At 37.3% G+C, this 25,337-nt stretch overlaps 4 protein-coding genes and 1 pseudogene across 4 annotated transcripts; 2 read left to right on the top strand and 3 right to left on the bottom strand.

Moving 5' to 3' along the window:
• Nucleotides 1–574: 574 nt before the first annotated feature.
• LOC119997996 (mitochondrial outer membrane protein porin of 34 kDa) lies at nt 575–4,484 on the bottom strand. The gene is made up of 6 exons (XM_038845256.1): nt 4,325–4,484; nt 4,161–4,228; nt 3,443–3,553; nt 2,297–2,383; nt 1,915–2,123; nt 575–1,243 (listed from the first exon to the last, which is right to left on the bottom strand). Exons 1-6 carry the CDS (start codon nt 4,371–4,373, stop codon nt 937–939), a joined length of 831 nt encoding a protein of 276 aa, XP_038701184.1. The 5' UTR covers nt 4,374–4,484; the 3' UTR covers nt 575–936.
• A 727-nt stretch (nt 4,485–5,211) lies between these two features.
• Nucleotides 5,212–7,245, top strand: LOC119995807 (pectate lyase-like). The gene is made up of 4 exons (XM_038842251.1): nt 5,212–5,690; nt 5,794–6,460; nt 6,576–6,818; nt 6,905–7,245. The coding sequence occupies exons 1-4, from the start codon at nt 5,500–5,502 to the stop codon at nt 7,127–7,129; spliced, it is 1,326 nt and encodes a 441-aa protein (XP_038698179.1). The 5' UTR covers nt 5,212–5,499; the 3' UTR covers nt 7,130–7,245.
• A 569-nt stretch (nt 7,246–7,814) lies between these two features.
• LOC119995806 (FACT complex subunit SSRP1) lies at nt 7,815–14,923 on the bottom strand. Its single transcript, XM_038842250.1, has 16 exons — nt 14,767–14,923; nt 12,919–13,104; nt 12,477–12,582; nt 11,621–11,757; nt 11,339–11,422; nt 11,152–11,246; nt 10,899–11,007; nt 10,607–10,693; nt 10,416–10,508; nt 10,017–10,214; nt 9,724–9,869; nt 9,501–9,648; nt 9,002–9,100; nt 8,737–8,910; nt 8,278–8,356; nt 7,815–8,149 (listed from the first exon to the last, which is right to left on the bottom strand). Exons 1-16 carry the CDS (start codon nt 14,818–14,820, stop codon nt 8,022–8,024), a joined length of 1,923 nt encoding a protein of 640 aa, XP_038698178.1. The 5' UTR covers nt 14,821–14,923; the 3' UTR covers nt 7,815–8,021.
• Nucleotides 14,924–16,458: 1,535 nt separating this feature from the next.
• On the top strand, nt 16,459–19,006 carry LOC119996856 (annotated as a pseudogene).
• A 290-nt stretch (nt 19,007–19,296) lies between these two features.
• LOC119996032 lies at nt 19,297–24,246 on the bottom strand. The gene is made up of 8 exons (XM_038842533.1): nt 23,933–24,246; nt 23,152–23,335; nt 22,830–22,927; nt 21,976–22,081; nt 21,482–21,699; nt 20,900–20,942; nt 20,541–20,794; nt 19,297–19,828 (listed from the first exon to the last, which is right to left on the bottom strand). Exons 1-8 carry the CDS (start codon nt 24,157–24,159, stop codon nt 19,414–19,416), a joined length of 1,545 nt encoding a protein of 514 aa, XP_038698461.1. The 5' UTR covers nt 24,160–24,246; the 3' UTR covers nt 19,297–19,413.
• Between the last annotated feature and the right edge of the window lie 1,091 nt (nt 24,247–25,337).

Below are 25,337 nucleotides of genomic sequence, written 5' to 3'. Positions count from 1 at the left end.
CATTTGCTTTGGAGGGCAAAGTATTTGCCAAATTGTAACATCTGTGCTCAGCTTGCAAGGGAATTTGATGCAAATCACACTATTAACAACCTATAACGTAAATCCAATCCTATAGTTTTGATTCTATGAACCAGTGAAGGTTTCAACAGAACCCTGTTAATCCAAACCTATAGTTTTTATGTAGAACCAGTTTTGCAATTGGGAACAGCCATGAATGGAAATTATGCTGGCCAAGATACTGCTCTGCTGATTAATAACAATGGTCCCATCCACAATCTAGAGAGAATTTCCCCTCGAAAACACAGCATTGTTTGCTACAGTGCCTTTTAAAAAAAAAATCTCCTTTCTCATGCCACCAACCTCCTATCTCACTGTAATATGCAGAAAAGTACGTTTTGATCTCGCATCTAATTTCCACACTCGAGTAATCCCAAATGGTGCATAAACGGGTCAGGGCTGTAATCCCGGGTGTTTTCTCCAAGCACATACTCTATCAATACCCGCCACCATTAAACACCAAACACAAATCTCATAACGATGAGCTAGATCAAATCTGAGAGAGTACACAACACCATCGCCTTCAAAGAAATTTATGAAAAACTTCATTCACAGATGAGTTTTAACAAAATGAAAATGACAAAATTGCCATAAGAAACTGGAACAAAATCCTCAAGTCGAGCTCTCAAAATACCGTGTTCAACCTCAGTTTAAGAGGTGACTAGAGATCATGGGGGGAGCTAAAAAGGCACACAAGTGTATCCCCCCCAGAAAATTTTATTTTTACAGTGCCAAAAACCACTAAAAATAGAAATATTTCGAAGTACCATCTACCTGTCCAAAAGGTAAATCCCAACATCAGGATAAGAAAGTTGAATAGAAAAACACATTGCGATCACAAGCCCTCCCATACAGCTCTTCGCCAATATTACTAAAAACTCATGGCTTAAGAGCCAGAGCCAATCCAACTTTGGCACTCTTCTCAATAGCTTTTGTGTCTACCTCTCCAGATAAAGTGACGAGTGATTTTGGACGCCATTCATGCTGGATGAGAGCACTTGCCTTGCCAAAATTGTTAACACGTGCCTTCACAGTGGTCAATGGATCCAAAGCATGTTGAGTGCCAAGAGTGATAGTATTCTCGTTGGTTGAGAAGCTATGGGAAATCTCAGCACCAACAGCCGTGCTAGTCAATGGGTTCACAATATGGTAGTAGGAGGCATTAATTGAGTCACCCTTGTCATTCCTGTATCACATTTACAAATCATTTGATAAGCTGGGGAAACTTCCATCAATTTATCCAGAACAATCAGCACTCAAGCCATCAACTTACACTTAAGCCTCTTGCTTATGGAGTGTTCAACAAGAAACATTCATCATTTAAACACTCAGCATGGAACTGAACACTCCATAAGCAAGAGGTTTCAGTAAAGAAGACAAGAGTCTAAAGCTTGAAACCAATGAGCAAAAATTTTCAGTCACTATACATAAGCTATATTATTTTAAAACCATTATGCTTTCTAGAATTAGAAAATTAAAAAGGAAAAGAGCCAATCAAAGTCATTGTGGATAAGGTGTGACCGTGTGAAATACCTCTCCCAATCACCAACAAGATATTTAAAACGAGAGAAGTGCATAAATTAGTCAATATTTTCAATCACATACTGCACTAATATTCGCAGCAGAGTTGAGACACAGAAATTCGAAGAAATAATGATGATGATGACACGTCAAAAATATGATAGAAGCAGAGGGACTCCATCAAGAAGAAAATATATGCCTGTTCAACAAAAAAGAAGAAGACGTTTACATGTACTTCAGAGACCACACATGCACGAGCACATATACACACATATGTATATGCGTTAACTGAACAAAGATTCCAGGATCATCAAAAGAAGAAAAGTAACCACTCACAGAGTCAACGAAGCAATCAGATCTTCATTTGAAAAGCTCAAACCAGTATTGCATTTGATGAAATCGCCAGTTTTGGTGTCAAATGAGAGATCAGTACCAAGTCCAACAACATTAGTACCAATTACACCAGAGAAGTTAACTACAGGGTTTGCTGTCAACCCAATGCTCGAGCTTATCCCCGCGTAGTCATGCAGGTATTGAAGTTCCACCTGTCATAAAATCATGGACAATCAGAAGACCTTCACAATTGCTTTTTTGGGAGCAAATGAAAATTTTCAAGCAAAAAGATGATCATCATCCTTATCTCCATCTCATAAGGAATGCAATTGTTAAAAACTAACCCAGATCAATCAAGTTTGAAACCTTATATTAAATTGCTTACCTTTCCTGACCTTTGATCCGGAACTCTAAAAGAAAAAATTGTCTTCAGCCCAGGAGCAGGTTCATCAACTGTGATGGTTGTAAGCAACTGACAACCACGTAGATACAAAATATAACGATCAAAGTCAGAAAAGAAAATTAAAGGACAAAAAAGGATACAAAGAACACTGTTGAAGCTCTCATTTAGAGGCAAATAAATAAAAAAATGAAGCCCAAAAGGAAAAGACACATCCTAGGGCATCACTTAAAGATAATCCACGAAGCATGCTTCTACTTCTGATGATTATAACATTTACAATTCCTAACAATGTACTGCAAAGTGGAGAGAGGTTAAAATGAAACCAAATCAAACAACCCATTCATATCAAATGACGTGTACATGTCTACGGCAGGGAATTCAGTATTGGTACTAAGCTTGAAATGTTTTTTAATCACTACAATTCCTTGTACACATGAACCAAAGAAAAACTCAGTCAGAAAGTGACGTGGTAATGAATTTATGGGATCACAAGCATGCATGTTTCATAAAAATACTGTCTTGAATGCCTACAACACAAAAACAGTGTAGATAATTCAGGAAACTACTATAGTTCATAAGTGTGCTCCAACACCAAACCGATCCTCATAAAAGAAAATAAATCTGTGTATAAAAAGTCACACCAACTGCCACATAGGTGGCGGTTTCTATAAAGGTAGATGCTCATAGCATTACCCGACATTTAAAGACGTAAATTTATGGTCTAAAACTGACATGCCTGGGGAAGCAATGGAGCAGTTATCACTGTGCCATTGAAGGCAACGAATGTAAGGTTTAGGAAATATGAACATGTGTAATCTTATCCTCCTGCATGTCACAGAGGTCTCTATAGTTTGAACCTACGGCTATCAACAACCATTAGGTTGCAAAACCAATATACTAAAACTAAAAGTATGCCAACAAACAACTATCAAGTTCCATTAAATAGCATAATGGTGACTGACATCTTTAAGACGTGGAATATGAAGTTGTGTGGTGTGCGAGCAAAAAGAAATATTAATAAATGAGTAAATGACTACATGAATCAACGCACTATCAAGTTTTATGTATAGAAGATACATAAAGAGGAAAAATATGATGCAAACGAGTAGGAAGATATAAGTCACTCACATTGGAGTTTGTGTCCACTTTAATATCAGTGGTTACATTCTTGTTCTTTAGCTGGGTATTGACGTCAGCAACAAACAGCTCTCCTTTCTTTACTCCTGATGAAGTTATAACCTGCAGTAATGAAAAACAGGACCCATGTTGGGTTTTTCTTTAGTGATTTTGATGAGTTGGGTTTTTTTTTGGGGGGGTCGGGGGTAGGTCAACCCGTCCATAAAAAGGCTTAAATGTGGCTCAAAGTCTCAAAACCAATAAGATGGAACTCTAATCATAAATTCCCAGAGACAAACCAGGCTTAGTCCGTGGCTGAAAACATTGTAGTAATGGTATTCATAACATTAATAATTGTGGGAAGCCAAGAGAGAATCGAAAAAAAAAAAAGACATGACTTGAAATGGTAAGAAAGGTTATAGATTCAATAGGATTAAATCATGTAGCCACCACAAATTTTTGGGATAAAGACTGATGAAGATGAAAGCTAGTAAACTACCGCAGCCACAAATTGTAATAAACTTGCATGAAATCAAATGAAAGAAAACCCTAGAATCGCGGTTAGAAGACTGCAATAGTTAGACACATCCCTTGCACGCAATTGCATTACCAGTATCCAAACATAAACAAAAAAAAACACATTAAAATACAGACAGAAATCCAGATAAACCCTAGAATGAAAAAAGGACAAAGATCTAGCAAGAACGAATCCGAAAGTAGAAAAACTTACAACTCCAGTGGGAGAGTAGGTGGTGAGAGTGAACTTGTGGTCAGTCTGGTAGTCCTTGTAGAGAAGATCTATCACACAAAAACAAAGTCCAAATATCAGTACAACCAATCAACCACTCAATTTCGTCTACATCTAGGAATTCAGAACGAAAGAGAGGGACAAACCCCTGGCTTTCTTGCCGATGTCAGAGTAGAGACCGGGACCCTTCGCCATGAATACTGGCAAGAACGTAGATCCAAACAACCTAGTCAGAGCACGAAGAGAGCGAGCGAGCGGTGAAATGCAATTCTGGAGCTTCAAACTGGGGTTTTGCGCAAGGCAGCTAGGGCTAGGATTACTATTGGGCCTGGTTTGGCAAAGCCCAAACCACTTTCCCTTTCGTTTTTGGTCATGGGAGAGCTAGGGTTTTGTACTTTTGCATGATTAGTGGGCATGAAAGGATAATGTTAGAGAACTCCAAAATTTGACCCTCAAAAATCCTCCAAATCTATGTGACATTAAAATAGCCATTGATTAGAAACACACATGCAGGGCTCACTTCACATCCAACACTTCATATTAAATAAGAATCTTTTGGGGATCACTTTTTGGGGATCTCAAGCATTATTCGGGCATGAAATTGAGTTCGCTTTAGAAATCAATAACTAAATTTGAAGCAGCACGAATTCAGGGTGTAAATAGTCGGTTATGAATGGATTTTTTTTATAATTTTTTGACATGAATTTTAACCGATTAATCAGTTGATTATCGATAATTTTTTTGAAAATAATCGATCAATCAATCGATTTGATTTTTACGATATTTTAACACCCCTAACAAAAAGAAACATCATAATTGAAATGACACTGCAACAAAGAAGGCACTTTTTTCAATATAGTATGTTATTGTAGGTGCTCCAATGTTGTGACTGGAGAAATAACTATATATATACCCAAAAAAAGGGAAAAAAAAAGAAGCAGCTGCTTAAAACAGAATTCATGGTGGTTTCTACCTAAGAGACCATTTCTTTGACTCTTTCTTAGACACAAACTAACAAGGGTTATAAGAGCGTGGTAGCCCTCTTTCTATGCTTACTAATATTAGTGAAATCTCTTACAGCCTAACCTTATTCAAGCACACCACACAACCTCTTTCATTCTATTAATGAAAACTAAGGCGTACCAGGAAATGCGGATAGTTTTAGCTTCTTAATTACCTTCCTTTCCATCATTCTTTCACCTTTTTATCTGTGTAATTGGGTCTGAACCCACTACATACAGGGTTCAACCCTAGCTAAACTGTATTCATTACAACTAACATTCAGAATTCAACTGAGTTCTGGAAAAAGGAAGGAAAAAAAATGGAGTTGGCTAAGCTCAGACTGATATTCTTCTTCTCGTTTGCAACTCTCGTTCCAACCCTTTTGGCTAACATTGCTGAGTTCGATGAGGTTTGGAAGGAAAGAGCCGATAAGGCTAAGAAGAACGCCCTCGACGCCTACCAACCTGACCCGGAATCTGTCACCTTTGACTTCAATTTCGAAGTTAACAAGTGATTCCTCAATCCATTTTTTTCATGTTTTTTTCACTCTTACATGTTATATGATACGGTATGATATGATATACGATATGTTCATAATGTCGATCCATGTTAGGCAAACGGATTCGTCATCCAACAGTACGACTAGAAGAAACCTTATGCATGTGAGGAAATACAAAGGACCATGCAGGGCAACCAACCCAATTGACAGGTGCTGGAGGTGCAGGAAGAACTGGGCGAATGACCGCAAGAGGCTAGCCAGGTGTGTGCTTGGTTTTGGCCGCAAAACCACCGGTGGCTTGCGCGGTAGGTACTATATAGTAACCGATTGCTCAGACGACAATGTCATGAACCCGAAACCAGGAACTTTACGCCACGCTGTGATCCAGAAGCAGCCGTTGTGGATCATATTTGAGCGTAGCATGGTCATCAAGTTGTCCAAGGAATTGATCATTGAAAGCGATAAGACCATCGATGGTCGCGGAGCTAATGTTCAGATTGCTTATGGGGCTGGCCTTACAATTCAATTTGTCTGCAATGTGATTATTCATAACCTTAAGATTCACCATGTTGTTTCGAGAGAAGGTGGGATGATTAGGGACTCTGTAGACCATATGGGGCTCAGAACATTCAGCGAGGGAGATGGGATTACAATATTTGGTTCGAGCAATGTTTGGATTGACCATGTTTCCATGTCAAAATGTCAGGATGGACTCATCGATGCAGTCGCTGGATCCACTGGCATCACCATTTCAAACAGCCATTTCACTCATCATAATGATGTAACCAACTCATCCTCCAACATCACATTGATTCGTATATATACATATATATATATATATATGTATATAGTATATCATCATTCATATGTAAGTGTAAATGAGGATTTTTGTGCAGGTTATGTTGTTGGGTGCAAGTGACTCGTATGAAGAAGATAAAATAATGCAAGTCACAGTTGCGTTCAACCATTTTGGTCAGGGACTAATACAGAGAATGCCAAGATGTAGATGGGGTTTCTTCCATGTTGTGAACAATGACTACACTCACTGGAGAATGTATGCCATAGGTGGTAGCAAACATCCAACCATTATCAGCCAGGGCAACCGATTCATCGCTCCCGACGAGCCCCACCTCAAACTGGTAAGTTACATTTCCACTTGAAAGTTAGAGATCAAGAGCTACAGATTGACATAAAGGGTTGTTTGGTTTGATGGGTTTTTTTGTAGGTGACTCATAGGGACTATGCCCCACAGTCTGAGTGGATGCAATGGACATGGAGATCGGAAGGAGATCTATTGATGAATGGAGCCTTGTTTGTTCAATCTGGTGCTCCACTGAAGAACAAACCATTCAGTAGACTAGATATGATCAAAGCAAAGCCTGGAACATTTGTTACAAGGCTCACACGCTTCTCTGGCACGCTCAAGTGCAAGGTTGGAAGGAAATGTTAAGGACGTCAGCATCTCTTGCACCATTGTTCATGGGGAGATTGGATTAGATTGACTTGTCCATTGGTGCCAGATAAAAAGCAGAGGAGATCAAACTTCAAATTGTTCATCAAAGTTTTTTCTGGGGAGAAAATGTTAAGAGATGACAGAAATAAATGTATAGCATAAATAAATTGAGTTACTCATTTTTATTTTTATGATATTGTTAAAATGTGTATTTATAGGTTGAATGCAAAGCTTTTCACTGCAAGTGTTGTAACATGACCTCATCTAGAAATGAATGGAATTGCTTCAGATTTTCATTGTAGTTACAGTACTCATCAAAGTATATTCAATAACTAAAATCAATAATATCCTACTTTACCTAGTAATTGAACAGTTACAAGGGAGGAGAAAGATTCAGATACCTTGTATCTTTAAGGTGTCTTCAAGGCATCAGCAGCACATATGTCCAACGGAACCTATGAGAATGGTAAGCATTGGCTGGCCTGGGAATTGGTAGAACAAGAGATCATCAGACTAAACAATAACTAAGGTGGCCAACTGAAAGTAAATAATCAGAAAGTGGAAAAGACGAGCTGAATAGTTGCAGTTCATTCTTATATGCTGTTATACTGCATTCAAAAGCTCGTCTTAGAATCAAGAGTTTTCAAGCAACAAAAAATGTAGCCTATCCATAACCTCTAGTATATGAAAGGCAGAAATCAGTCGTATTCTCAAACTGCATATCCTCAATAGCAAAAGTGAAAATAGGGTACCATTTGTTAGTTCAACGATGTGACACCCAAGAGGGTTAACGTTAACATGGAGGTAATCTGTATCCAACAGAAAAGATCCTACAAATAGGGGAAATCAAATATTACAAACGTAAACTAACTGCTCTTAATCGTCTAGTCTAACTACTATCAGATTCATTCCCTGAGTCGATGTCCATTGGTTGTGGATTCTTGTAGCCACTGATTTCATCTCTGTAACGTTTTTTATCTTCACGAGCCTTTCCTTCATAAGGTTCCTTTTCCTCCGCTGAACCATCACAAAAATGCAAGAAATAACAAAATATCATTTGACAACTCTGGAATATATAACTGATAAGATGACAAATCTTCTAAAAGTAAGCTGAAGCAAGATGACATTCAAAAAGCAACCCATACCTGACATTCTTTTCCACTTTTCTGCATTTATTTTACTGATCTCCGTGAATCCAAGTCCAGGGGTAACTTTCTTTATTTTCTATCATGAGCATAACAAGATTAAAATTGTTAAAATCCAAAAATCAAAACAATTCAGTGAAGTCAAAGAATGAAAGTAACCTACAAACTGATTGAAGACCAATTTATTAAATTGAAACAATATTCCCAAACATGTGTGAACCTAATAATTTATAGGAAGATACTTGAAAAATACAACAGACGTTGATTCCAAGTTCCAACTATCTCAACTTGCCAGACTGTCAGGCGCATAGCATCACTAAAAAAAGATAATTGTATAAAAGTTCAGCAAACAGCACCTACGTAGCCCACCATTCATTTTGAAAGCTTTTAATATTTCTAGTGTTTTATCAAACTCTTGTACTAAGAACAAAAAAAAAAAGTCAAAGAATGAGTACAAACCTCTGTCTCTACCCTTGTAAAGAAATTGTAAGCAGACAAAGACCTTTTAGGTGCATTTTTATCCTTCTTCTTTTTCTGTTTTTTCCTCTTTGAACCATCATCATCTACGTCTTTAGACTTCTTCTTTGATGAAGATGCCTTAGGCTCCCTTTTGGATTCTCTTTTGGCAGGCTTCTGAAATTGGCAGATCATTAGACGCAAAACAAACAGGTAACTATTCATACTAATAATGCTGTAGACAAATTGTCAAATGAAAGTGGCTTGCCTCTTTTACATCAGCACCCTCACTGGCATCAGATTCGTCCTCTCCAGAATCATCAGTCGGTGAGCCTTCGTCATCCTTACCAGCAACAAAATCTTCATCCTGCAGATATTATTGTTAGTAGATACCAACATGTGCAAACCAAGCTAGACAGTTCCAAACAAATCTTCAGCAAACAGATTATTTTAAGATAGGAAGATATTATATCCGTAGCCAAACACCAGCACATACATCATGCAGACACTGGACAAGCGAGCATGACAACAAGAGCACACAACTAAAACTAAAACTAAAACAAAAATCCATTGTCAGGGAGTATTGTTTTTACCAACCAAAACATTGTGTGCACCTTGCAATGCAGATTGTAGGATACAAATTATCTCAGAAGATTGCATCCTAGTATTTAAATGAAGTGGAACCCCGCCAAATCAAAGGTCCCACAGAGATGATTTATGGCAAAAATATCCCCAACAGATTAAGGTAAAATGCTTAAACAGCTAACCTCTTCATCACTTTCATCTTCACCAGCCTCATTCCTAATACGCTCGAGATGAGGGTCAACAGCATCATCATCTTCATTCTGAAGAACAGCAGCCACTCCTTCTGTCATAAGCTCACTACCTATTCCCAGAATTTTCAAACCCTTCAACCTGCATTAACAGAGATATGGTTAAACTTTACAAAATGACAGCAGATAAATCTACCCATGCATTCATTCAACTCACCGGATGAAGTCAAATAGATTGTGGTATTCATTCCTTTGGATGTTCCGAAACAGATGCTCTTGCTCAGTTTTTAGTCTAACGAGAAGATCAAAATAATGCATATTTGAGCCTCCCGCGGCGTGTCTCTCGAATTCCACATAATCAATCTACATGAAAAGGACAAGTTGAGAAATGAGTAAAATAACTGCATAACGCAACAACAATCAACCAGTTGGAGTACCAAACCAAATGCACCATATTATATTTTTTTGAACAGCCACCATATGAATATAAAAAGAGTCTAAAATTCATACCTCCTCGTAAAGAATAAGAGTTGGCGGCTTGGGTAAAAAGAAGAAATTTTTCTCAAGTGGATACAGGACACCGTCTTCAGCTTTCAACGAAGACTTAACGGCATAACCATCTTGGCAGCTACGGAATTTTCCTGGTTTAGTTACTTTAGCACCAGACAAGCCACGTAGTATTGTGGTGAACACTTCATGAATAAGCCCCTATTTATTGAAAGCAAAATCCATCATAAGGGAATATGTAAGTTACATGCACAAACTTTTAGGAGTTTAGCCAAAAGCACTCCAGACTCATGAACTTTCTCACATGCCAAAGCAGATGTAGAATCTATATGGATGCAAGCAGATGAAAGCATCTTAGCTAAGTGTTGTACTAAAGATATAATATAATAAAGGCCAGTTTACCTTATAAGAAGGTTCTAACTTGTCCTTGTACTTGGTACTTAATATATCTTCATTTATCGACAGGGTGCTTTGAACCACTGTGTCTGTTTCAAACTGTCCGAAATGGGATAGCAGATGTTAAGTGCATAAAATATTAACAATGATGAGCCACCCAGACTGGTCGATGTTGATGCAAGGAAACAAACAAATACCTGCAATACGATGTGTGGATACAAAGTTTGGCCTTTACGGATCGGTGGATCAAGAGTAACAACAACAAAAGTATGTGGTTGATTTGACTGCAAAAAAGAAAACGCGTTTAACACTTCCAATCAAAAGCAAATTATGCAAAGAAAAATATGGTATTAAAAAAAATACACGAATCCCCGACCAGTTATCAAACAAGAAGGAAAAAAAATCAATCGCGCAACTGGAATACTGTCATCGACACTCCAACAAATGTGAGGCCAAAAGATTATAATTTAAAAAGAGGAAGGGGTAAACCTTTGGAAGCAAAAACAGCCGAATCACACTACTGTACTGAATTTTGAAATCATTTGCCTGCCCTTGGAGGCGCAAGAATGAGAGATGAAGTTCAACAGTATACCGACCCCTACATCACACAAGAACTTCACGTCATGATAAAGTGTAGAATAAAGCTAAGATGCTAGCACTTGAAATGAATTTGATCACAAGAGAGCAATGGAATATGTATGCTTGTGCATGCATGCATATGCCAATCTTTCAGAAGTTCTACCTTGGAGTAAGTATTGCAATACCCTCAAATGTTGTTACGGCTTCTTCGCCTCCAGCACCAACATCCGCCATCGACATAATTTTTTCACGGAAAACCTGATAAATATTTACTCACAAGACATAAGCAGGCGCTCACAAGTTGTTAACCTGGCAGCTTTAAAATTAAAGAAAAAAAACAACACACTTACTTGAGCAGGGGGGCGGTTTTCATCACCAACAAACTGAGTGTTGGAGTTAGGAATATGAAAACTTAATTCCATCAAAGAATCTTTCTGAGATCATAAAAAAAATACCCACAAATCAACAACGTCATTAATTAAACCAACCGACAAATGGATAAATTAGTAGCAAATTACCACAGATTACATTAATCTTATACAAAGTCTAGGACACTAAGAGGGTTTAACTGCAGGACCACATGTACATAATGAGCCTGCTTAATAATTGGGTATACAGAATGATCAAAGGACCTCATTAGCTCCTGTTGTATCATCTACGTGGAACTCCAAGATAACATCATTTTTCCCCTGAAGTTGTGTTTGCGATACATCTGCCAAAGATACTTCAAATGCTTGCTTCTGACTAACCATAAATGTGAGCATATTCCCTGGAAATAGCAGTAAAGGCCATCAAGACCACCAAAATGACAAATAGGCAACAATGCACATATGCAAAAAAAAATAATCCAGAAATATACAATTATGCGGGTTAAGATTTACCAACAAGTAACATACATTAACCAAAAAATATCTTCGAATTTCTCATAATTTTTGAATGAGCATATTGTTCTCTAATTGGACTCACAAAATTACAGTCAGTGAAAAATCACTACATTTCTACAGACAACATAGTGCATATTTTCATGGAAAATATTATCAGCAACTCCAAGAAACTGGAAACATCACAGACCTACATGTCAGAGAAAAGGACGTCCAGAATACAATCATTTAGCTGTCGAAAACGTCAAAGCAGAGTAATTTAGTAAACTAGAAGCCCTGCTACTGTTTCAACAAAGAACTGCACATTAATAATCAATTATTTTCATTCAGCATTTGGCGAGTCCTTGAGCTTAGTTTCCTACTTTCCTGGAGGCATAACAAAACTAAACATCCATAAGATAATAGTTTCTTGCACTCGCAATTTAACATAATTCCCCAAGCAAAGGACTGTGGAGGATGGACCATTGTTTGCTGGTACAAGAATGAGCTTACTAGCCAGATCAGAAGCTATAAAACCACTGAATAACTTAAGAGATAGTGTTAGGGAAATCACACCCCATGGACTGAAGCTAATCAAGCAATTAGGGGTTTAGGGAGAATCACTAACCATTTAAATCGACCTCTCCCCAGTTACGGCCACTGACAGAAAGCTGCTTCTCTTCAGGTGTCATTCCACACGTGTTTTGGAAAAAATTAGTCAAACTGGTTACATCCTGTAAGAATATGAGAAACAAAATCACTTGCGCACAATTATTATGCAAAGAGAAGCTGATAGTTTCCATGTCATTATTAATCAACTGCATTAGACAAGCACCAGAGGTATGAGAATCAAGAAATGAAAACCACTAGACAGTCCCCAAAATCATGATAATAGAATCCAGAAATTCTCGACCTGAATCACATTCGCTTACATTCCACTGAAATATGTATTACGTTAGTGTAACACCAAAACTAGAAATTTTGAACTCAAAATAAAAAATAAGGCAGAAGCAATAATAAAAATTTTAAAAATGAAGGTAGCATCTTAGCATGCATATGAGAGAGAGAACCTGGTCACGGAATCCTGTGAACTTGTAGTACAACCCATCTTTGATTCGAATACCAAGTTGATTTGTCCTTGGGACTTTCATCCACGTGACACTCACAATATCGTCTTTATCAACATCCACAGATTTACCACCGCCTTGTTTCTTCCACAAAATCCCACCTGAATATATTTTGAGCTGTCCGGGATTCTGCAATTCGTAATATCAAGAGTAAAGTCTTACAGTTATGAAATCCTGATTTGAGCTTTCTATACAATCTCCACCAAAAAAGGGGCACCTATGAGACTACCAAGCTCATTAAATTAGGGGTTCAGGCAAAATAATAAGAGGGGTTAGCATAAAAAATAGTCTCCATTTTTAAGAAATTCTCAGGAATCAGGAGTCAACTTCGAGAAAAAAATCAAAGGAGAACAAGTGAAATTTAATAAATTAAAATATCTTCATTTTAAACGAAAGGGGAAAAAGACTTCTAGCATATCATTCCAACCCTACCCTGTTAACAGTGATAAAAAAAGACCAAACCCAGGATTGCAGGAGTCTCACAACCACCAAAGTAGGGTTCTATATACCTAATCAAATTGCAACAATGTTTACCTTCTCTTGACTCATAATTATCAAGATTTTAACTAAAGAAAGAAAAAGGAAGGAATCAAGAACTCCCAAAAAAAAAAAAGAGCTTGACACAATTTCAATATATTAGACATTCAAAATTAAGTAAAGTTGATCCATACAATAGAAAATTACCTAAGCATCGATTAATCCCAACCTCATTTTGTTTTAAGGTTGGGCTTAATCGATGCTTAGATAATTTCACAGTGTGATCTTTACTTCTCCCACATGTTCAATTGAGCCCTCTTATTTATATTAATCCTCCCAACTTAACAGAACAAATTATCTTTTCAATCCAAGAACGCCCTGATTTGGAGGGACTAGAAGAGTCTTACTGTTAAAGAACTGTGACATGCACATGCGACAAAAAATCATAATTTCACTTAACAAAAAGGTCTTGGAGTCAAACGAGAGCTTTTTTAGGTTGAAAAAGATGGGATATTGAGGTTCCATCAGACAGGAAAAAGAGACAAATCAATTCAATATAGGATAATTACAGGTGATTGAAGTGAATTATCCCATTTAATCTAAAGAAACCTCATGAAAATGAAAGCTGATAAATTTCAATGTTTTGGGTAAAGATCAAACAGCCCATGGCTTTTCAAATTCAATATGAAGTTATTTGTCTTCGAATTTCACAGCAGTCGAAACAACTTGATTCAATAATCATACAAAAAAATATGAATTGACTACATGAAATGCAATACTTAGGATTCTGATGAACAAATAATTGTCAGAAATCATAACTTATCCTTCTTTAAGTATGATTTCAAGCACTAAACAAAAAACAGAATAAAATTAGCATCATCACAGTCGTTTATTTCTTTGGAACCCGATGGATCAGGTAACAAATTAATTGAAACAAAGACACTCTTAAAACCACAGTTGATTAGTTTTCTTTCCCATTTACTCTCTGCACGAAAGCAAACAAAGTTAAAAGAATTTTTCGACAAAAGAACCAAAATTCTTTAACAAACCAGCACCACATTCTCTTGTTCTGATCTTTACAGGGGTAAAAGATTAGGGTTTACAATAGACAAAATTATTAGCCTAATATTTCTCAGAAACCAACCCGACCTAAACCACACATATTTCCCAAAACACACGAACATTAGGGTTTCGAAGAAAATTAGGGTTTCAGATAAGCGAATATCAGGGGACAAAAAGGCACAAAATCGAGCGTCTATAATAACCATTAATCCAAAAAATTGAGAGAGACAGGGAGAGGCATGAAGAACGTACCGTGCCTCCTCGGCCGCCGAGAGAGATGTTATTGAAGAGGTGACCGTCGGTCATCGCTGCGAAATCGAAAGAGTGAAGCACTGAGGTAACGAAAAGGAGAGAGTCTGAGGAAAACAGAGCAAGAGGAACTCCTATATATAGGCTAAGAATTAAGACGGTGCGTAGCGCTCAGCATTGTGGCGCGAAATAGGTCATCTGTACGCGCGATGTGGCAACGTAAGCGCTTCAGCTTGAGCCGAGTTATCATGGATTCATCAAATGAAGCCCAAAGCTCAAAGCCCAATAATGATTTATACCATGTTTGGTACACATGAATTATTTTTTAGGAAGTTAGGCGATTTGACGTATTATCCTTCACCCTTTTTAAAATAAGTTATTACTTTAGACTCTCATGTGTGATATATACATATATATATATATATAGTCATATAGACACATAGGATTCTCGAGTTAGGACATCTTTATTGGGGTATATATATACCTCTACTTTTAAGCCCCTAGATCTAACCAAATGACTGAGATTAAAGTTGGTTTAGGATTTAGGTTTAATATTTGGGATTTACGATTGAAATTTAGAATTTAGGGTTTAGGTTGTTTAGGGTTTATGATTTAAAGTTTGGGGTTTAGGGTTTAGATTTTAATGTTTGGTGTTTATGATTTGAAGTTTAGAGTTTAGGGGCTTTTAGACTTTAGGGTTTACATATATTATCATGAAAAGAAAATGCATAAAAAACCCTCATCTTTTTTTCAAAAAAAAAATACAGATATGATTATATTAAGTTACCTAATAAATTTAGAAATTGAGGCGTGGGGCCACCATAAAAATGGATTATACCAAGAGGTTAAAAAAAAGAGTAAAAAACTGAAAAAAGAAAAAGAAAATCACAAAGACAATCATAAAACTGAAAATACACAAAACACAAAGATAATCATCGCCAGACACTCCCCGACGACACCATAGTACACCGAACATCGCCGAATGATTCCGGACTCCACCGGTCTACGCTGAAAAAAAAAAACCCCTCTCAAGTGTTCTCCTTACAAAAAGCTTGGACCTTAAAGATTGACTGTATTTCATCAACTTAAGAGTTAAGCCTATAAACTCCATTTCTATTAATGCATATTAAATTACTCAACAATTCTAACCTAACCAATATGTAATTTTAATCACATGCTTAATAAAAGCTTAAAACTTTTAAAAGTTATATTTCATTGTTATTTCAGTCTTCCAACTGTGATAATTTAACCTTTTCTTGACTTTCCCAAACAGCCAAACATTTTTCCCATGTGCTTTTAATTCATTTTAGCTCACTTCCCAAATGATTTATTGATTTAGGCCAGTTTTGTTTTTGCTACATACAGGTGGTAGAAGCATATTACATGTATATATGAATTGATTCTCATAGTAAAGATCGTCACAGAGTCCTTACAGAACAAAATTTTTGAGAGACTAAATGGAAACTCTTATCAATCCCTCCAAAAACACCAAAACAACCTCAACTCACCAAGGGATGAATCCAATGAGTTATGCAGATAATGAGACAACCTATCGTTTTCGTTTTCGTTTTCGTTGTCGTGTAATTGTTGATTCTCTGACCAAGAAGAATGGTGAAACATTCTCTGCAGCATTATAGACTAAAATACATGATTGCAGGTTGCAGGCAAATGTAAAAATACATGATTTATTGGGGCATGGAATATGCAGCTCATAAGCTAACTACTGTTAGTCTTTACAGTCCAAGAAATGTAAGCCAATTCTTACTGGTTTTGATAGTGCTATTTGGAAAACTGTAATTTTAACTTAGCAACGTTGCACTGAAGTAACTTTTTTTCTTCACCGTTCAAGATTTGCTTGTATATGTATTGATCACAGCCATTAAAGATAATCACTTTACGCGTATGATGTTAACTTATCGGTAACACATGGACTCGAGAGGTATTGAGTTCGATTCCCATTAGGACTCAATGGCAAACTTATCTTGTGTCGTTCTCGGTTATCAAAAAGAAAAGGTTAACTCATTGGTTTTCTCATAGCTTAAGCTGATGCAGGGGATAACTGAAAAAATGGGCTTATGCTGATTGCCTAGAGGAGTCCGGAAATTCGGTTCTTCCCAGCCAATCATCGCTTGCCACGCAATGTCGCTGAATTACAAAACAAGTACTTGTTAAGACCCTATTGGCAGAACCTGTATATTATTAGCATAACATGAGGAGACAAACCAGCCAAAACCTAGTAAACTATGTGCTTTTGGATATATGGGCACAAACATCATATGGACATCAATGTTTGTCTTTTTATTGTCTTGAATTCATCTACTATTTTGTTTGTTGAATTGGGAATAGTTGGAACAGCAAACAAACAGGACAGAATAAGACCAAAATGGCTACGGATGTTATATATACTCTTGACATTGTTGCAACATCTCTTCAGCTGTCAAGTACCGCAGAAAGGAAGAACACACAAGAAAGAAAGAAAGAAAGAGCAATAAGAAGAGATGCAGATGATACTTGGGAAGAAGGAGGAAAACCCGGTAAGGCGCAGGATGTGCATGGCAGCAGATAGTGAGTCACAAGAATCGTTGGTGGTGAAAAGGCGTCGACGAGAGCCTTCTGTACTTTCTGTCTATGATGACAATCAGAGTCAGCCACAACTTGATCAAGCTGTAGCTACAACTGTCAAGAGGAGCTCCAAATACCGCGGGGTTAGCAGACATCGATGGACTGGCCGGTTTGAGGCTCACTTGTGGGATAAGCTCTCTTGGAATGTAACACAGAAGAAGAAAGGCAAACAAGGTAAACAAATGCTCAGTTTTTTCTTCACTTATTCATTTGACAGATTCATTTCATGTCCAAATCCTTACAAAATCTTATGTTCTTGTATTGGATTCGCAATTCGGATTTGATCCTCCGGACCAAAACAGTTTATCTTGGTGAGTACTTTTAACAATAAAATCAAGATTTAATACTTCTTCTTCATATGGTTGTTAATTAGTCTAAAAAATTTTGACACTTTTTTTTTGTTATGTATCAGGAGCTTATGATGAGGAAGAAGCAGCTGCCAGAGCATATGATTTGGCTGCACTCAAGTATTGGGGAACAACAACTTTCACCAATTTTCCGGTACCGGTGAATTTACTGTAAGAGTGAATTTATTCTTATAAGTAACAAAAATCTGAAAAATATCATACTTTTCAATACAGCTAACAGATTATGGAAAAGAAATTGAGATTATGCAAACTGTAAGGAAAGAGGAGTATCTTGCCTCTTTAAGAAGGTAAAAGCTTCACATATCAAGTGTATTTCTATGCCTAGTTTTCCTGACTTACCTTAATTATTTCTATTCTTTTTGTGTAAACAGAAAGAGCAGTGGCTTTTCAAGAGGAGTATCCAAGTACAGGGGAGTTGCAAGGTAAAATTCTTGTTGATTCTATGGTGTTAATTAATTCGATGAAAAACCGGCATTAATAATCGTTATGGGGCATAATATGCAGGCACCATCACAATGGAAGATGGGAAGCTAGGATAGGCCGTGTTTTCGGAAACAAATACCTGTATCTTGGCACTTACAGTAAGTCATATGTGTCTGGTTAAACTTCTTGAGATTATGGTTGATGTTAATTATTATAAGAAGTAGTAATGTTAACTCTGAAATCATTTCATCTCAGGTACACAAGAAGAGGCTGCTCGCGCTTATGACATCGCAGCGATTGAGTACAGAGGGATCAATGCTGTGACTAATTTCGACTTGAGTACATACATCAGATGGCTAAAACCAGGAGCAGCTGCACAAATTGCAGCTCATGAATCACAGACAGTGAAGGAGCCTCAAATCGTGCCGTTGACGACAAACTACCTTCAAAGAGAAGAACCCAAGTCCTCATTCTTCAACACACATCCTTACACTGCAGATTACTTGAACTGCCTACAAAACCAAGAAGTTGTACAAAGCAAAGCCCCTGCTGTCAACTCTTGCAACAACAAGTCGTCGTCATCATCAACACCAACTGCACTAGGCCTCCTTTTTCGTTCTTCGATATTTAGAGAACTCGTCGAGAAGAATTCAAATGTCTCAGAGGGTGAATCTGCTGGGGATCACACAAAGACCCATCATTATATTGGTAGTGATGAGGAAGAGTACAGTGGGATCTTTGACGATGGCATGCACGATAGAACGTATGTTTCTGCATCCAGGGGAGAGAGTATTGATTTGCATGAAAGGGAGTTCCAGTTCCTTTTCTGATCTAAAGTCCATGAAAGCTGATATATACATGGTTTCTGTAAATTAATTTGCAGAGTAATGTGTATATATATGTGTTTGATGAGATGGAATTCATTCTGTTTCTTTAGTTTTTATGGCAATGATAAGTTTCACAGTTGTAAAGTAGGGACTTGGCCCGTCAAAATAATGATCAATGTCCACTTGTAGAACATTATACCCTTCTTTGTTTTTAATCCTCCTCGTAGGGTTTGGTTTTTGAAGGTCTTGATGATCTATCAAAAATATTAATGGCACTCATTGTTACACAGTGCTGTTACTACTTTCTCCTCTCTTATTGACAATTGTTTTGAAATGAATGAAACACAGAAGAAAATAAGATATTATTACAGAAGGTCATGCTTGTTTATACAATAATACAAACACCATATTCAGTAATCTGAGCTATCGGGGTCGCTGTAAGACCGTGGATTCCAAAACTTGGAATCATGCTCATCTTCAGAACTTAAAACAGGACAACTAGCATTGGAGAAATCTCTGTAGCGTAAGAGTCCATTTTCTTCAGCAATGCTTGAGCTAGCAGTCACAATTCTACTTCCACTTACAGCCATGGATGTACAACCACCACCAACACTTGCTTCCCCCAGAAAAAAGCAAAGGAGGGAGTTTGTCAGTCTACCAGTGTCAGCCTCCCAAACATTAGTACAAACGTCATCGGGCCCTCCAGTTACTATTTTGTTTGAATCCATGTGCAAAAGCGTCACAGGTCCTGTATGTCCATCCAGCTCGGCTACTTGTTCTGGTTTCAGTTTATCTTGGTTTTTCCGAATATCCCAAAGCATGGCTCTGCATTAATAACATACATTTTAGCACACCGTGAACGTGGTTTTAGAGCTAATAGGGAAAGCCAGCATAATGAGGAAGGTTATGCAGTGCATGATGTACTAATAGGTGGTAATAATACTGAAATAGAAAGCAGTTTGCTACAAGCCTACAAGACTCACAAGCATGTAAAGTTGGTGCTTATAAAAAAGCATGTATAGTTGGTTCAATGGCATATATTAGCTGCCCTCAACCTTCTTAAACAAACATAATAGCAGCCTCGTAACTATGGAATGGGGAAATACTATGGATAAGTTAACCTTGTTTGGCTACAGGAAATTGGAGAACAGCTCGTTTTCACCACCACGTGGTTTGAGAACAGTTTTCTGAGCACTCTGACAAGAACACCTTAAAAAATCAAGAGATAATAATGTGTTCGTAAAGCTTTTACTCAAAAGGCAACTGAGAACTAATTTTTTATTTCAAGTTAAAAAAAAGTGTTCTCAATGATAGCAAAACCGGAAGAGTTATAAAACAGAGCCTCTAATTTTGTTGAAGCTAGGTATGCTAAATAACTGATTATATAACTTGGCATTTGCGCATAACAAACATAATCCAAGAATGCAGATGCTATATCAAAAACTGTGTAATACTTAAAGGTGGTGCCACATTGTCAAGTTATGCGTCATATTGAAGAAAATGTGGGGTGGAGTTTGCTTTCCAGGAAATGTCTTACTTGCTATTTCCACCAGTGCAGATCAAGGATTTTGAGGGCATAATTGCAAAAGAGCACAACTTAGGTTGATAGACTGCTGCAGTAACAACTTTCTGCATCGTCCTTAAATCAACGGTCACAACTGATGAACCAGCAGCAACATAAAGCAATGACTCATGACACTTCATATCCACTGGTACACCAGTCACAGATGTCATCCCCACACAGCATGAAGAACGAACAGCAGATGAGGTACTTGTATCCCAAACCCGAACCTATTCAAATATCAGGTAATGAGTCAATGCTAGAGCACTATTGATGATTAAATAACATCCTAAGTCCTAACGCAAAGAATTAAAAAAGAAAAAAGATGGATATACCTTGGAATCTTTTGAAATGGTCACCAGAAGGGAAGTTTTGTGTCTGGAAACATCAAGAAAGAAAATGGAGGAGAAGTTGATCAATAAATCACAGTAGAGAGCAAATAGTTGCTACAAATCAGAGGTAAGAATGTAAGACTCTTGATCCGTTAAGTACAAAAAAGCTGCTACAAGTCATGAAGTGGGCCCTTTCATGGAAATGCTAAAGGTTGCAAGATTTGGTTTATGTGGAACCATCAGGTAATGAATGCTACTCCCTCTCAAAAATGGGCCACCAAATAGGAAAATATTCCAACTGAATAACTTTTGCCTCTTTAATTCGAAATCTATAACATGTGAACTGAATTTTGTATTGGATAAAGGGATCCAACCTGGTAATATATACATGTGAAGCAGTAATTATGCGAGACTGACATAAGAACTAGCCATATTATGGCTTACTCGCCATTTTCAAATTAAGGTTTCGAATACTTGCAGAGTAAGACTGTGCAAAGACAAGGAGCAGAAATGCAGAATATTAAAACTAACATTTTTTGCTCCAAAAGATGGAGCAATAAACTTCTTCAAGATGTTAATTCATACCTGGCAACCGACATCAGTTTGACAGGTTTCTCATGTCCATAGAGAGTAGCCTTCAAAGCATGCCGGCCACGTTTTCCACTTGATCCGAGTGACCAAAGGCGAACAGTACCATCTTCACCACCACTACCCAAAACCTTGTCACTATCTTCACCTAATAACTTATCTGACAAGGCAGTCACTGGGCCATTATGACCTCTAAAACATCGTTGGCACAAACCCTACAGTGGAAGGAAAAGTGATGGTTTTTCAAGCAGAAGTAGAGACGCACAGAATGAGTAACAAAGTCCAAAAAAAATTATCTTCATGACCCTAAGGACACCAAAAAATGACAAAAAAATGAAACATGATTATATGCCCCTCTAAATGATTTGGTGGAAAGTAACAAGTATTGAATGTAAAGACTTCATTCAGCTGAGAGAATGACAACGGGGAGAAAAAGTCACATTTTTGCTGAAATAGTCAGGCAAAAAGAAAAATAACACTTCATGCAATACCTTCCACCATAAACGAATGGAGTGATCACAGCTTGAGGTCACTAAAACATTCTCCATTTGTTGCGCCTCACCTCGAAATAAAGAAGTTTCTTTAAGCGGAAACAATCTGCAATTTAATACATTATAATTGATAGTTACAAAAGATTCTCAGTCTTATTGATACAAAAATTTTAACAAATTGAATTGTGAAGTGCTAAAGAGCTCTCTGTATGTAACATAAAACTATTTTCTAGTCCCACAATTTAAAACCTGCAAATTTATGTTCAGAACTGACTCTCAGGACTCAAATATTCAATGAACTTGCCATGTTTGACTAAATAGTAAATAACATTAATTGTTGTAAATTTTATAAGTCATTGATTATTACTTTCAACTTTCAAGTTTCAAACCTCTTTTTAATCATCACATAGATAGAAAATATCACATAGAGACATATATTTATATGACCTAGGAATTAGGATGTAGATATGCTTATAGAAATCCCTGATCTTCTGACTTCTGGGGGAATGACTTGTCCATGGAAAAACCACCCCAAAGCCAAGTCACTATCCAAGTCTACTGCCACGTCTAAGACATCATTGGACTGAAACAGCTAACTCCAACTCCTCAAACAAATTTATACTACTTTACCCACGCCCCCACCATAAATAAAAAATCACAAAGAAATCTTTTCAATTTGCCTGATCCACAATTTAAATCAAAAACATTGTGGTTCTATTTTCTTCGTGATTCCATGAGTTTGTTCATTAAAATTTTTTGTATAACGATGACATGAATGCTGAACTTATTTGGAATCAGTAAGGAGAGATACATATGTCAACTATGGGAAAAGAAAATCCATCAGAAATTCACACCTCATGCCAGTAATTCTTGCTTTATGATCACTTAGTGTGACAAACGAACTATTTCCACCTAAAAATCTGTCGATGTTCACCATATGCACAAAGGAACCCTGTTTGAAATATATATGAAAGCTGTCATTGTCAATCATACTATGTTTCCAGCTTGAAATATATAGGGACATGCAGATAGTAACAAAAGAGCTTCTGAATAAGAATGAAAAAGAAAACGTTAAGACAATTTTATGGTATTAGTGCTGTATTATAACATTTAGGAAATATATATCTCCAATTCTCCGTGCATAGGTAATCGGACAAAGGAAAGAGCAGTTAATACCTGGGAGAAGATAATGTCATTATTTTCCAGGAGAATATGATCACAAGGTCTTGAATCCGTAAAAAAGTCAGCAACGAAAGGATCGAGATATTTGAACTGCAGCATTGCCGTACGCCTGGCTAAATATGCTTCCCTAATTCCTGTCTGAGGTGAGATGGACGATACTTCTTGTGGCCAATGATCCCTGCAGGAAAGGAAAAGAAAAGGGGGGAAATTACCTAGAAGAAAATGCACTCAGCATAGGAAAATCAAAAAATACTTTCTGTTTCTGCTACCATTCACCATTTTGAATTATTTGTCCGAGCAAACAAACAATTCAAAATTCCCAGCGTTGCTAAGAATATTAAGCTTACAAATAAAAGTGAAGTCCTTTGATCTATTATTTCTGACTCTAAGCTATGTACCACCCAGTAAACTTTCTAACAGAGAACCCAGAATGTAGATGCGAATTATTGCTTCCACCAAGCTTACCAGAAACATATACTGCATCATTGAGGACTAACAGATGGAAATACGGAATACATCTGCATTGGACGTCTCACATAAAGAGATTTCTTTTGCTCTTACCAGTCCTATGTATTAATAGTTACAGGGAGCACCAACACTTTCTTTACATTTAAATTTAGTCCTTCAAACAAAATTTGATTCATTTTTCCTCAAATTCAAAGATTATACAATAGTGAAGAAAAAAGGGAGAAACATAATTTCACCAGACAAAGAATATGTAAGATGGCACAGACAACAACAAAAATGAGTAATTGAGGGAGAATTGAAGAAGAACCTGAACACGCGTTGCCAGATGGAATCGGAGTAAGCGAGGCGTCTGAGGGAACGGGAGGACATGGCCATGTTGGAGAGGTCTTGGAGGCTAAGGTAGCTGGCACAGTGAGCCAGTGAGTCACCGTCCAAATCGGTAATCGAGCTACTCCGGGACGTCGTCTTCTCCATTTGGTTGACTCGAACTCGTTCATTAACACAGGATCGTCTTGTTATTACATGTTGATTCATACGAAAATGGAAGGTCACGTACGCCTGTATCAATGGTGTGACTCACGAGTTCGGCGTTCGACCCAGGGGAGCCAAAAAAAAAACCGACTTGATTTTTGTTTTCTTGTTTTTCTTTTTTATTTAACGTTTTCTTTTAATTGTAGACTCTCTTTTGTGAATTGGGCTCTTACTGAGTCGGGCCCAGGCTGATGCCCTGAATCCAGCTATTGGCCCAAACTTTAGCTATCGCGCATGCCCTATAAATCTATAATAACAGGCCTTGTCTAGCTGGATTGGGCTTCTGGACGTTATGTTAATAGGCCCATTATTTTTTAAGAGCTCGGCCAGACCCAGTTATGTTTCACTTGTGGTTTGGCCGTTACTGAGTGTGGCCCGGCTAGGCTAGGCTTATGGAGTGCCCAGCGTCCATCTGTGGCCCGGACTGTCTTCTTCTTCTTCTTTCCGTAAATTTTTGGTTATTACAAATCAAAAATATATCTTTAATTAGTATTAGTTTTCCTAATATTATGAAATTAAATTTATATTAATTTGATCCACAAAATATGGGATTCGGTGTCAAGACAAGATCGTACAAAAATGTGTTTCATCATTGAAAATGAAATGTTGGGAGCCATGCCATTACCGATCTACCACGTTCATGTCTCTTTAAATATTATAATAATTAAGGAGCTTCAATTCCCTCTCAAAAATCATGTTATATTATGAATTTTTTTTAAAACGACATATTAGAGTTTAAGGTTTATGATTTAGGGCTTAATCGCCTATCAATGTATCTCATTGATCAGAAACAGAGATAACGCGATGAAGCAGCTCACAGAGGCAATGCGTCGAACACCTGAACCGCAACATCCGTCATCTGATAATCCAATGCATAAGAAACAATGATCTTGTCTCATTCAACGATGAATAGAACTAATGAAGGACATGTGTAATAATTGGTCGGAAAAAAAAAGTTAAGTATATGCAATCACCGTGTAATATTGCACTTATTATGAAAGGGTCAATATATACAACATGGGTCCCATAATGACTACGACTTATTGAGATATGCAATATATATATCTATATATTTAGCATCAAAGCCTCCTTTTCCGGGTGCCGGGCCTCTGCTGTAGATTTTCTACGGCAAAGCCAACTGTAAATTTTTTTTGGAGGACTTAAAATTTGTATTTTAATTT

This window comes from Tripterygium wilfordii, chromosome 4 (genome assembly GCF_013401445.1).
Source record: "Tripterygium wilfordii isolate XIE 37 chromosome 4, ASM1340144v1, whole genome shotgun sequence".
In the NCBI taxonomy this organism is placed as follows: Eukaryota; Viridiplantae; Streptophyta; class Magnoliopsida; order Celastrales; family Celastraceae; genus Tripterygium; species Tripterygium wilfordii.
The sequence above is the reverse complement of the archived record's forward strand: the minus strand, read 5'-3'. Positions and strand labels throughout refer to the sequence as shown.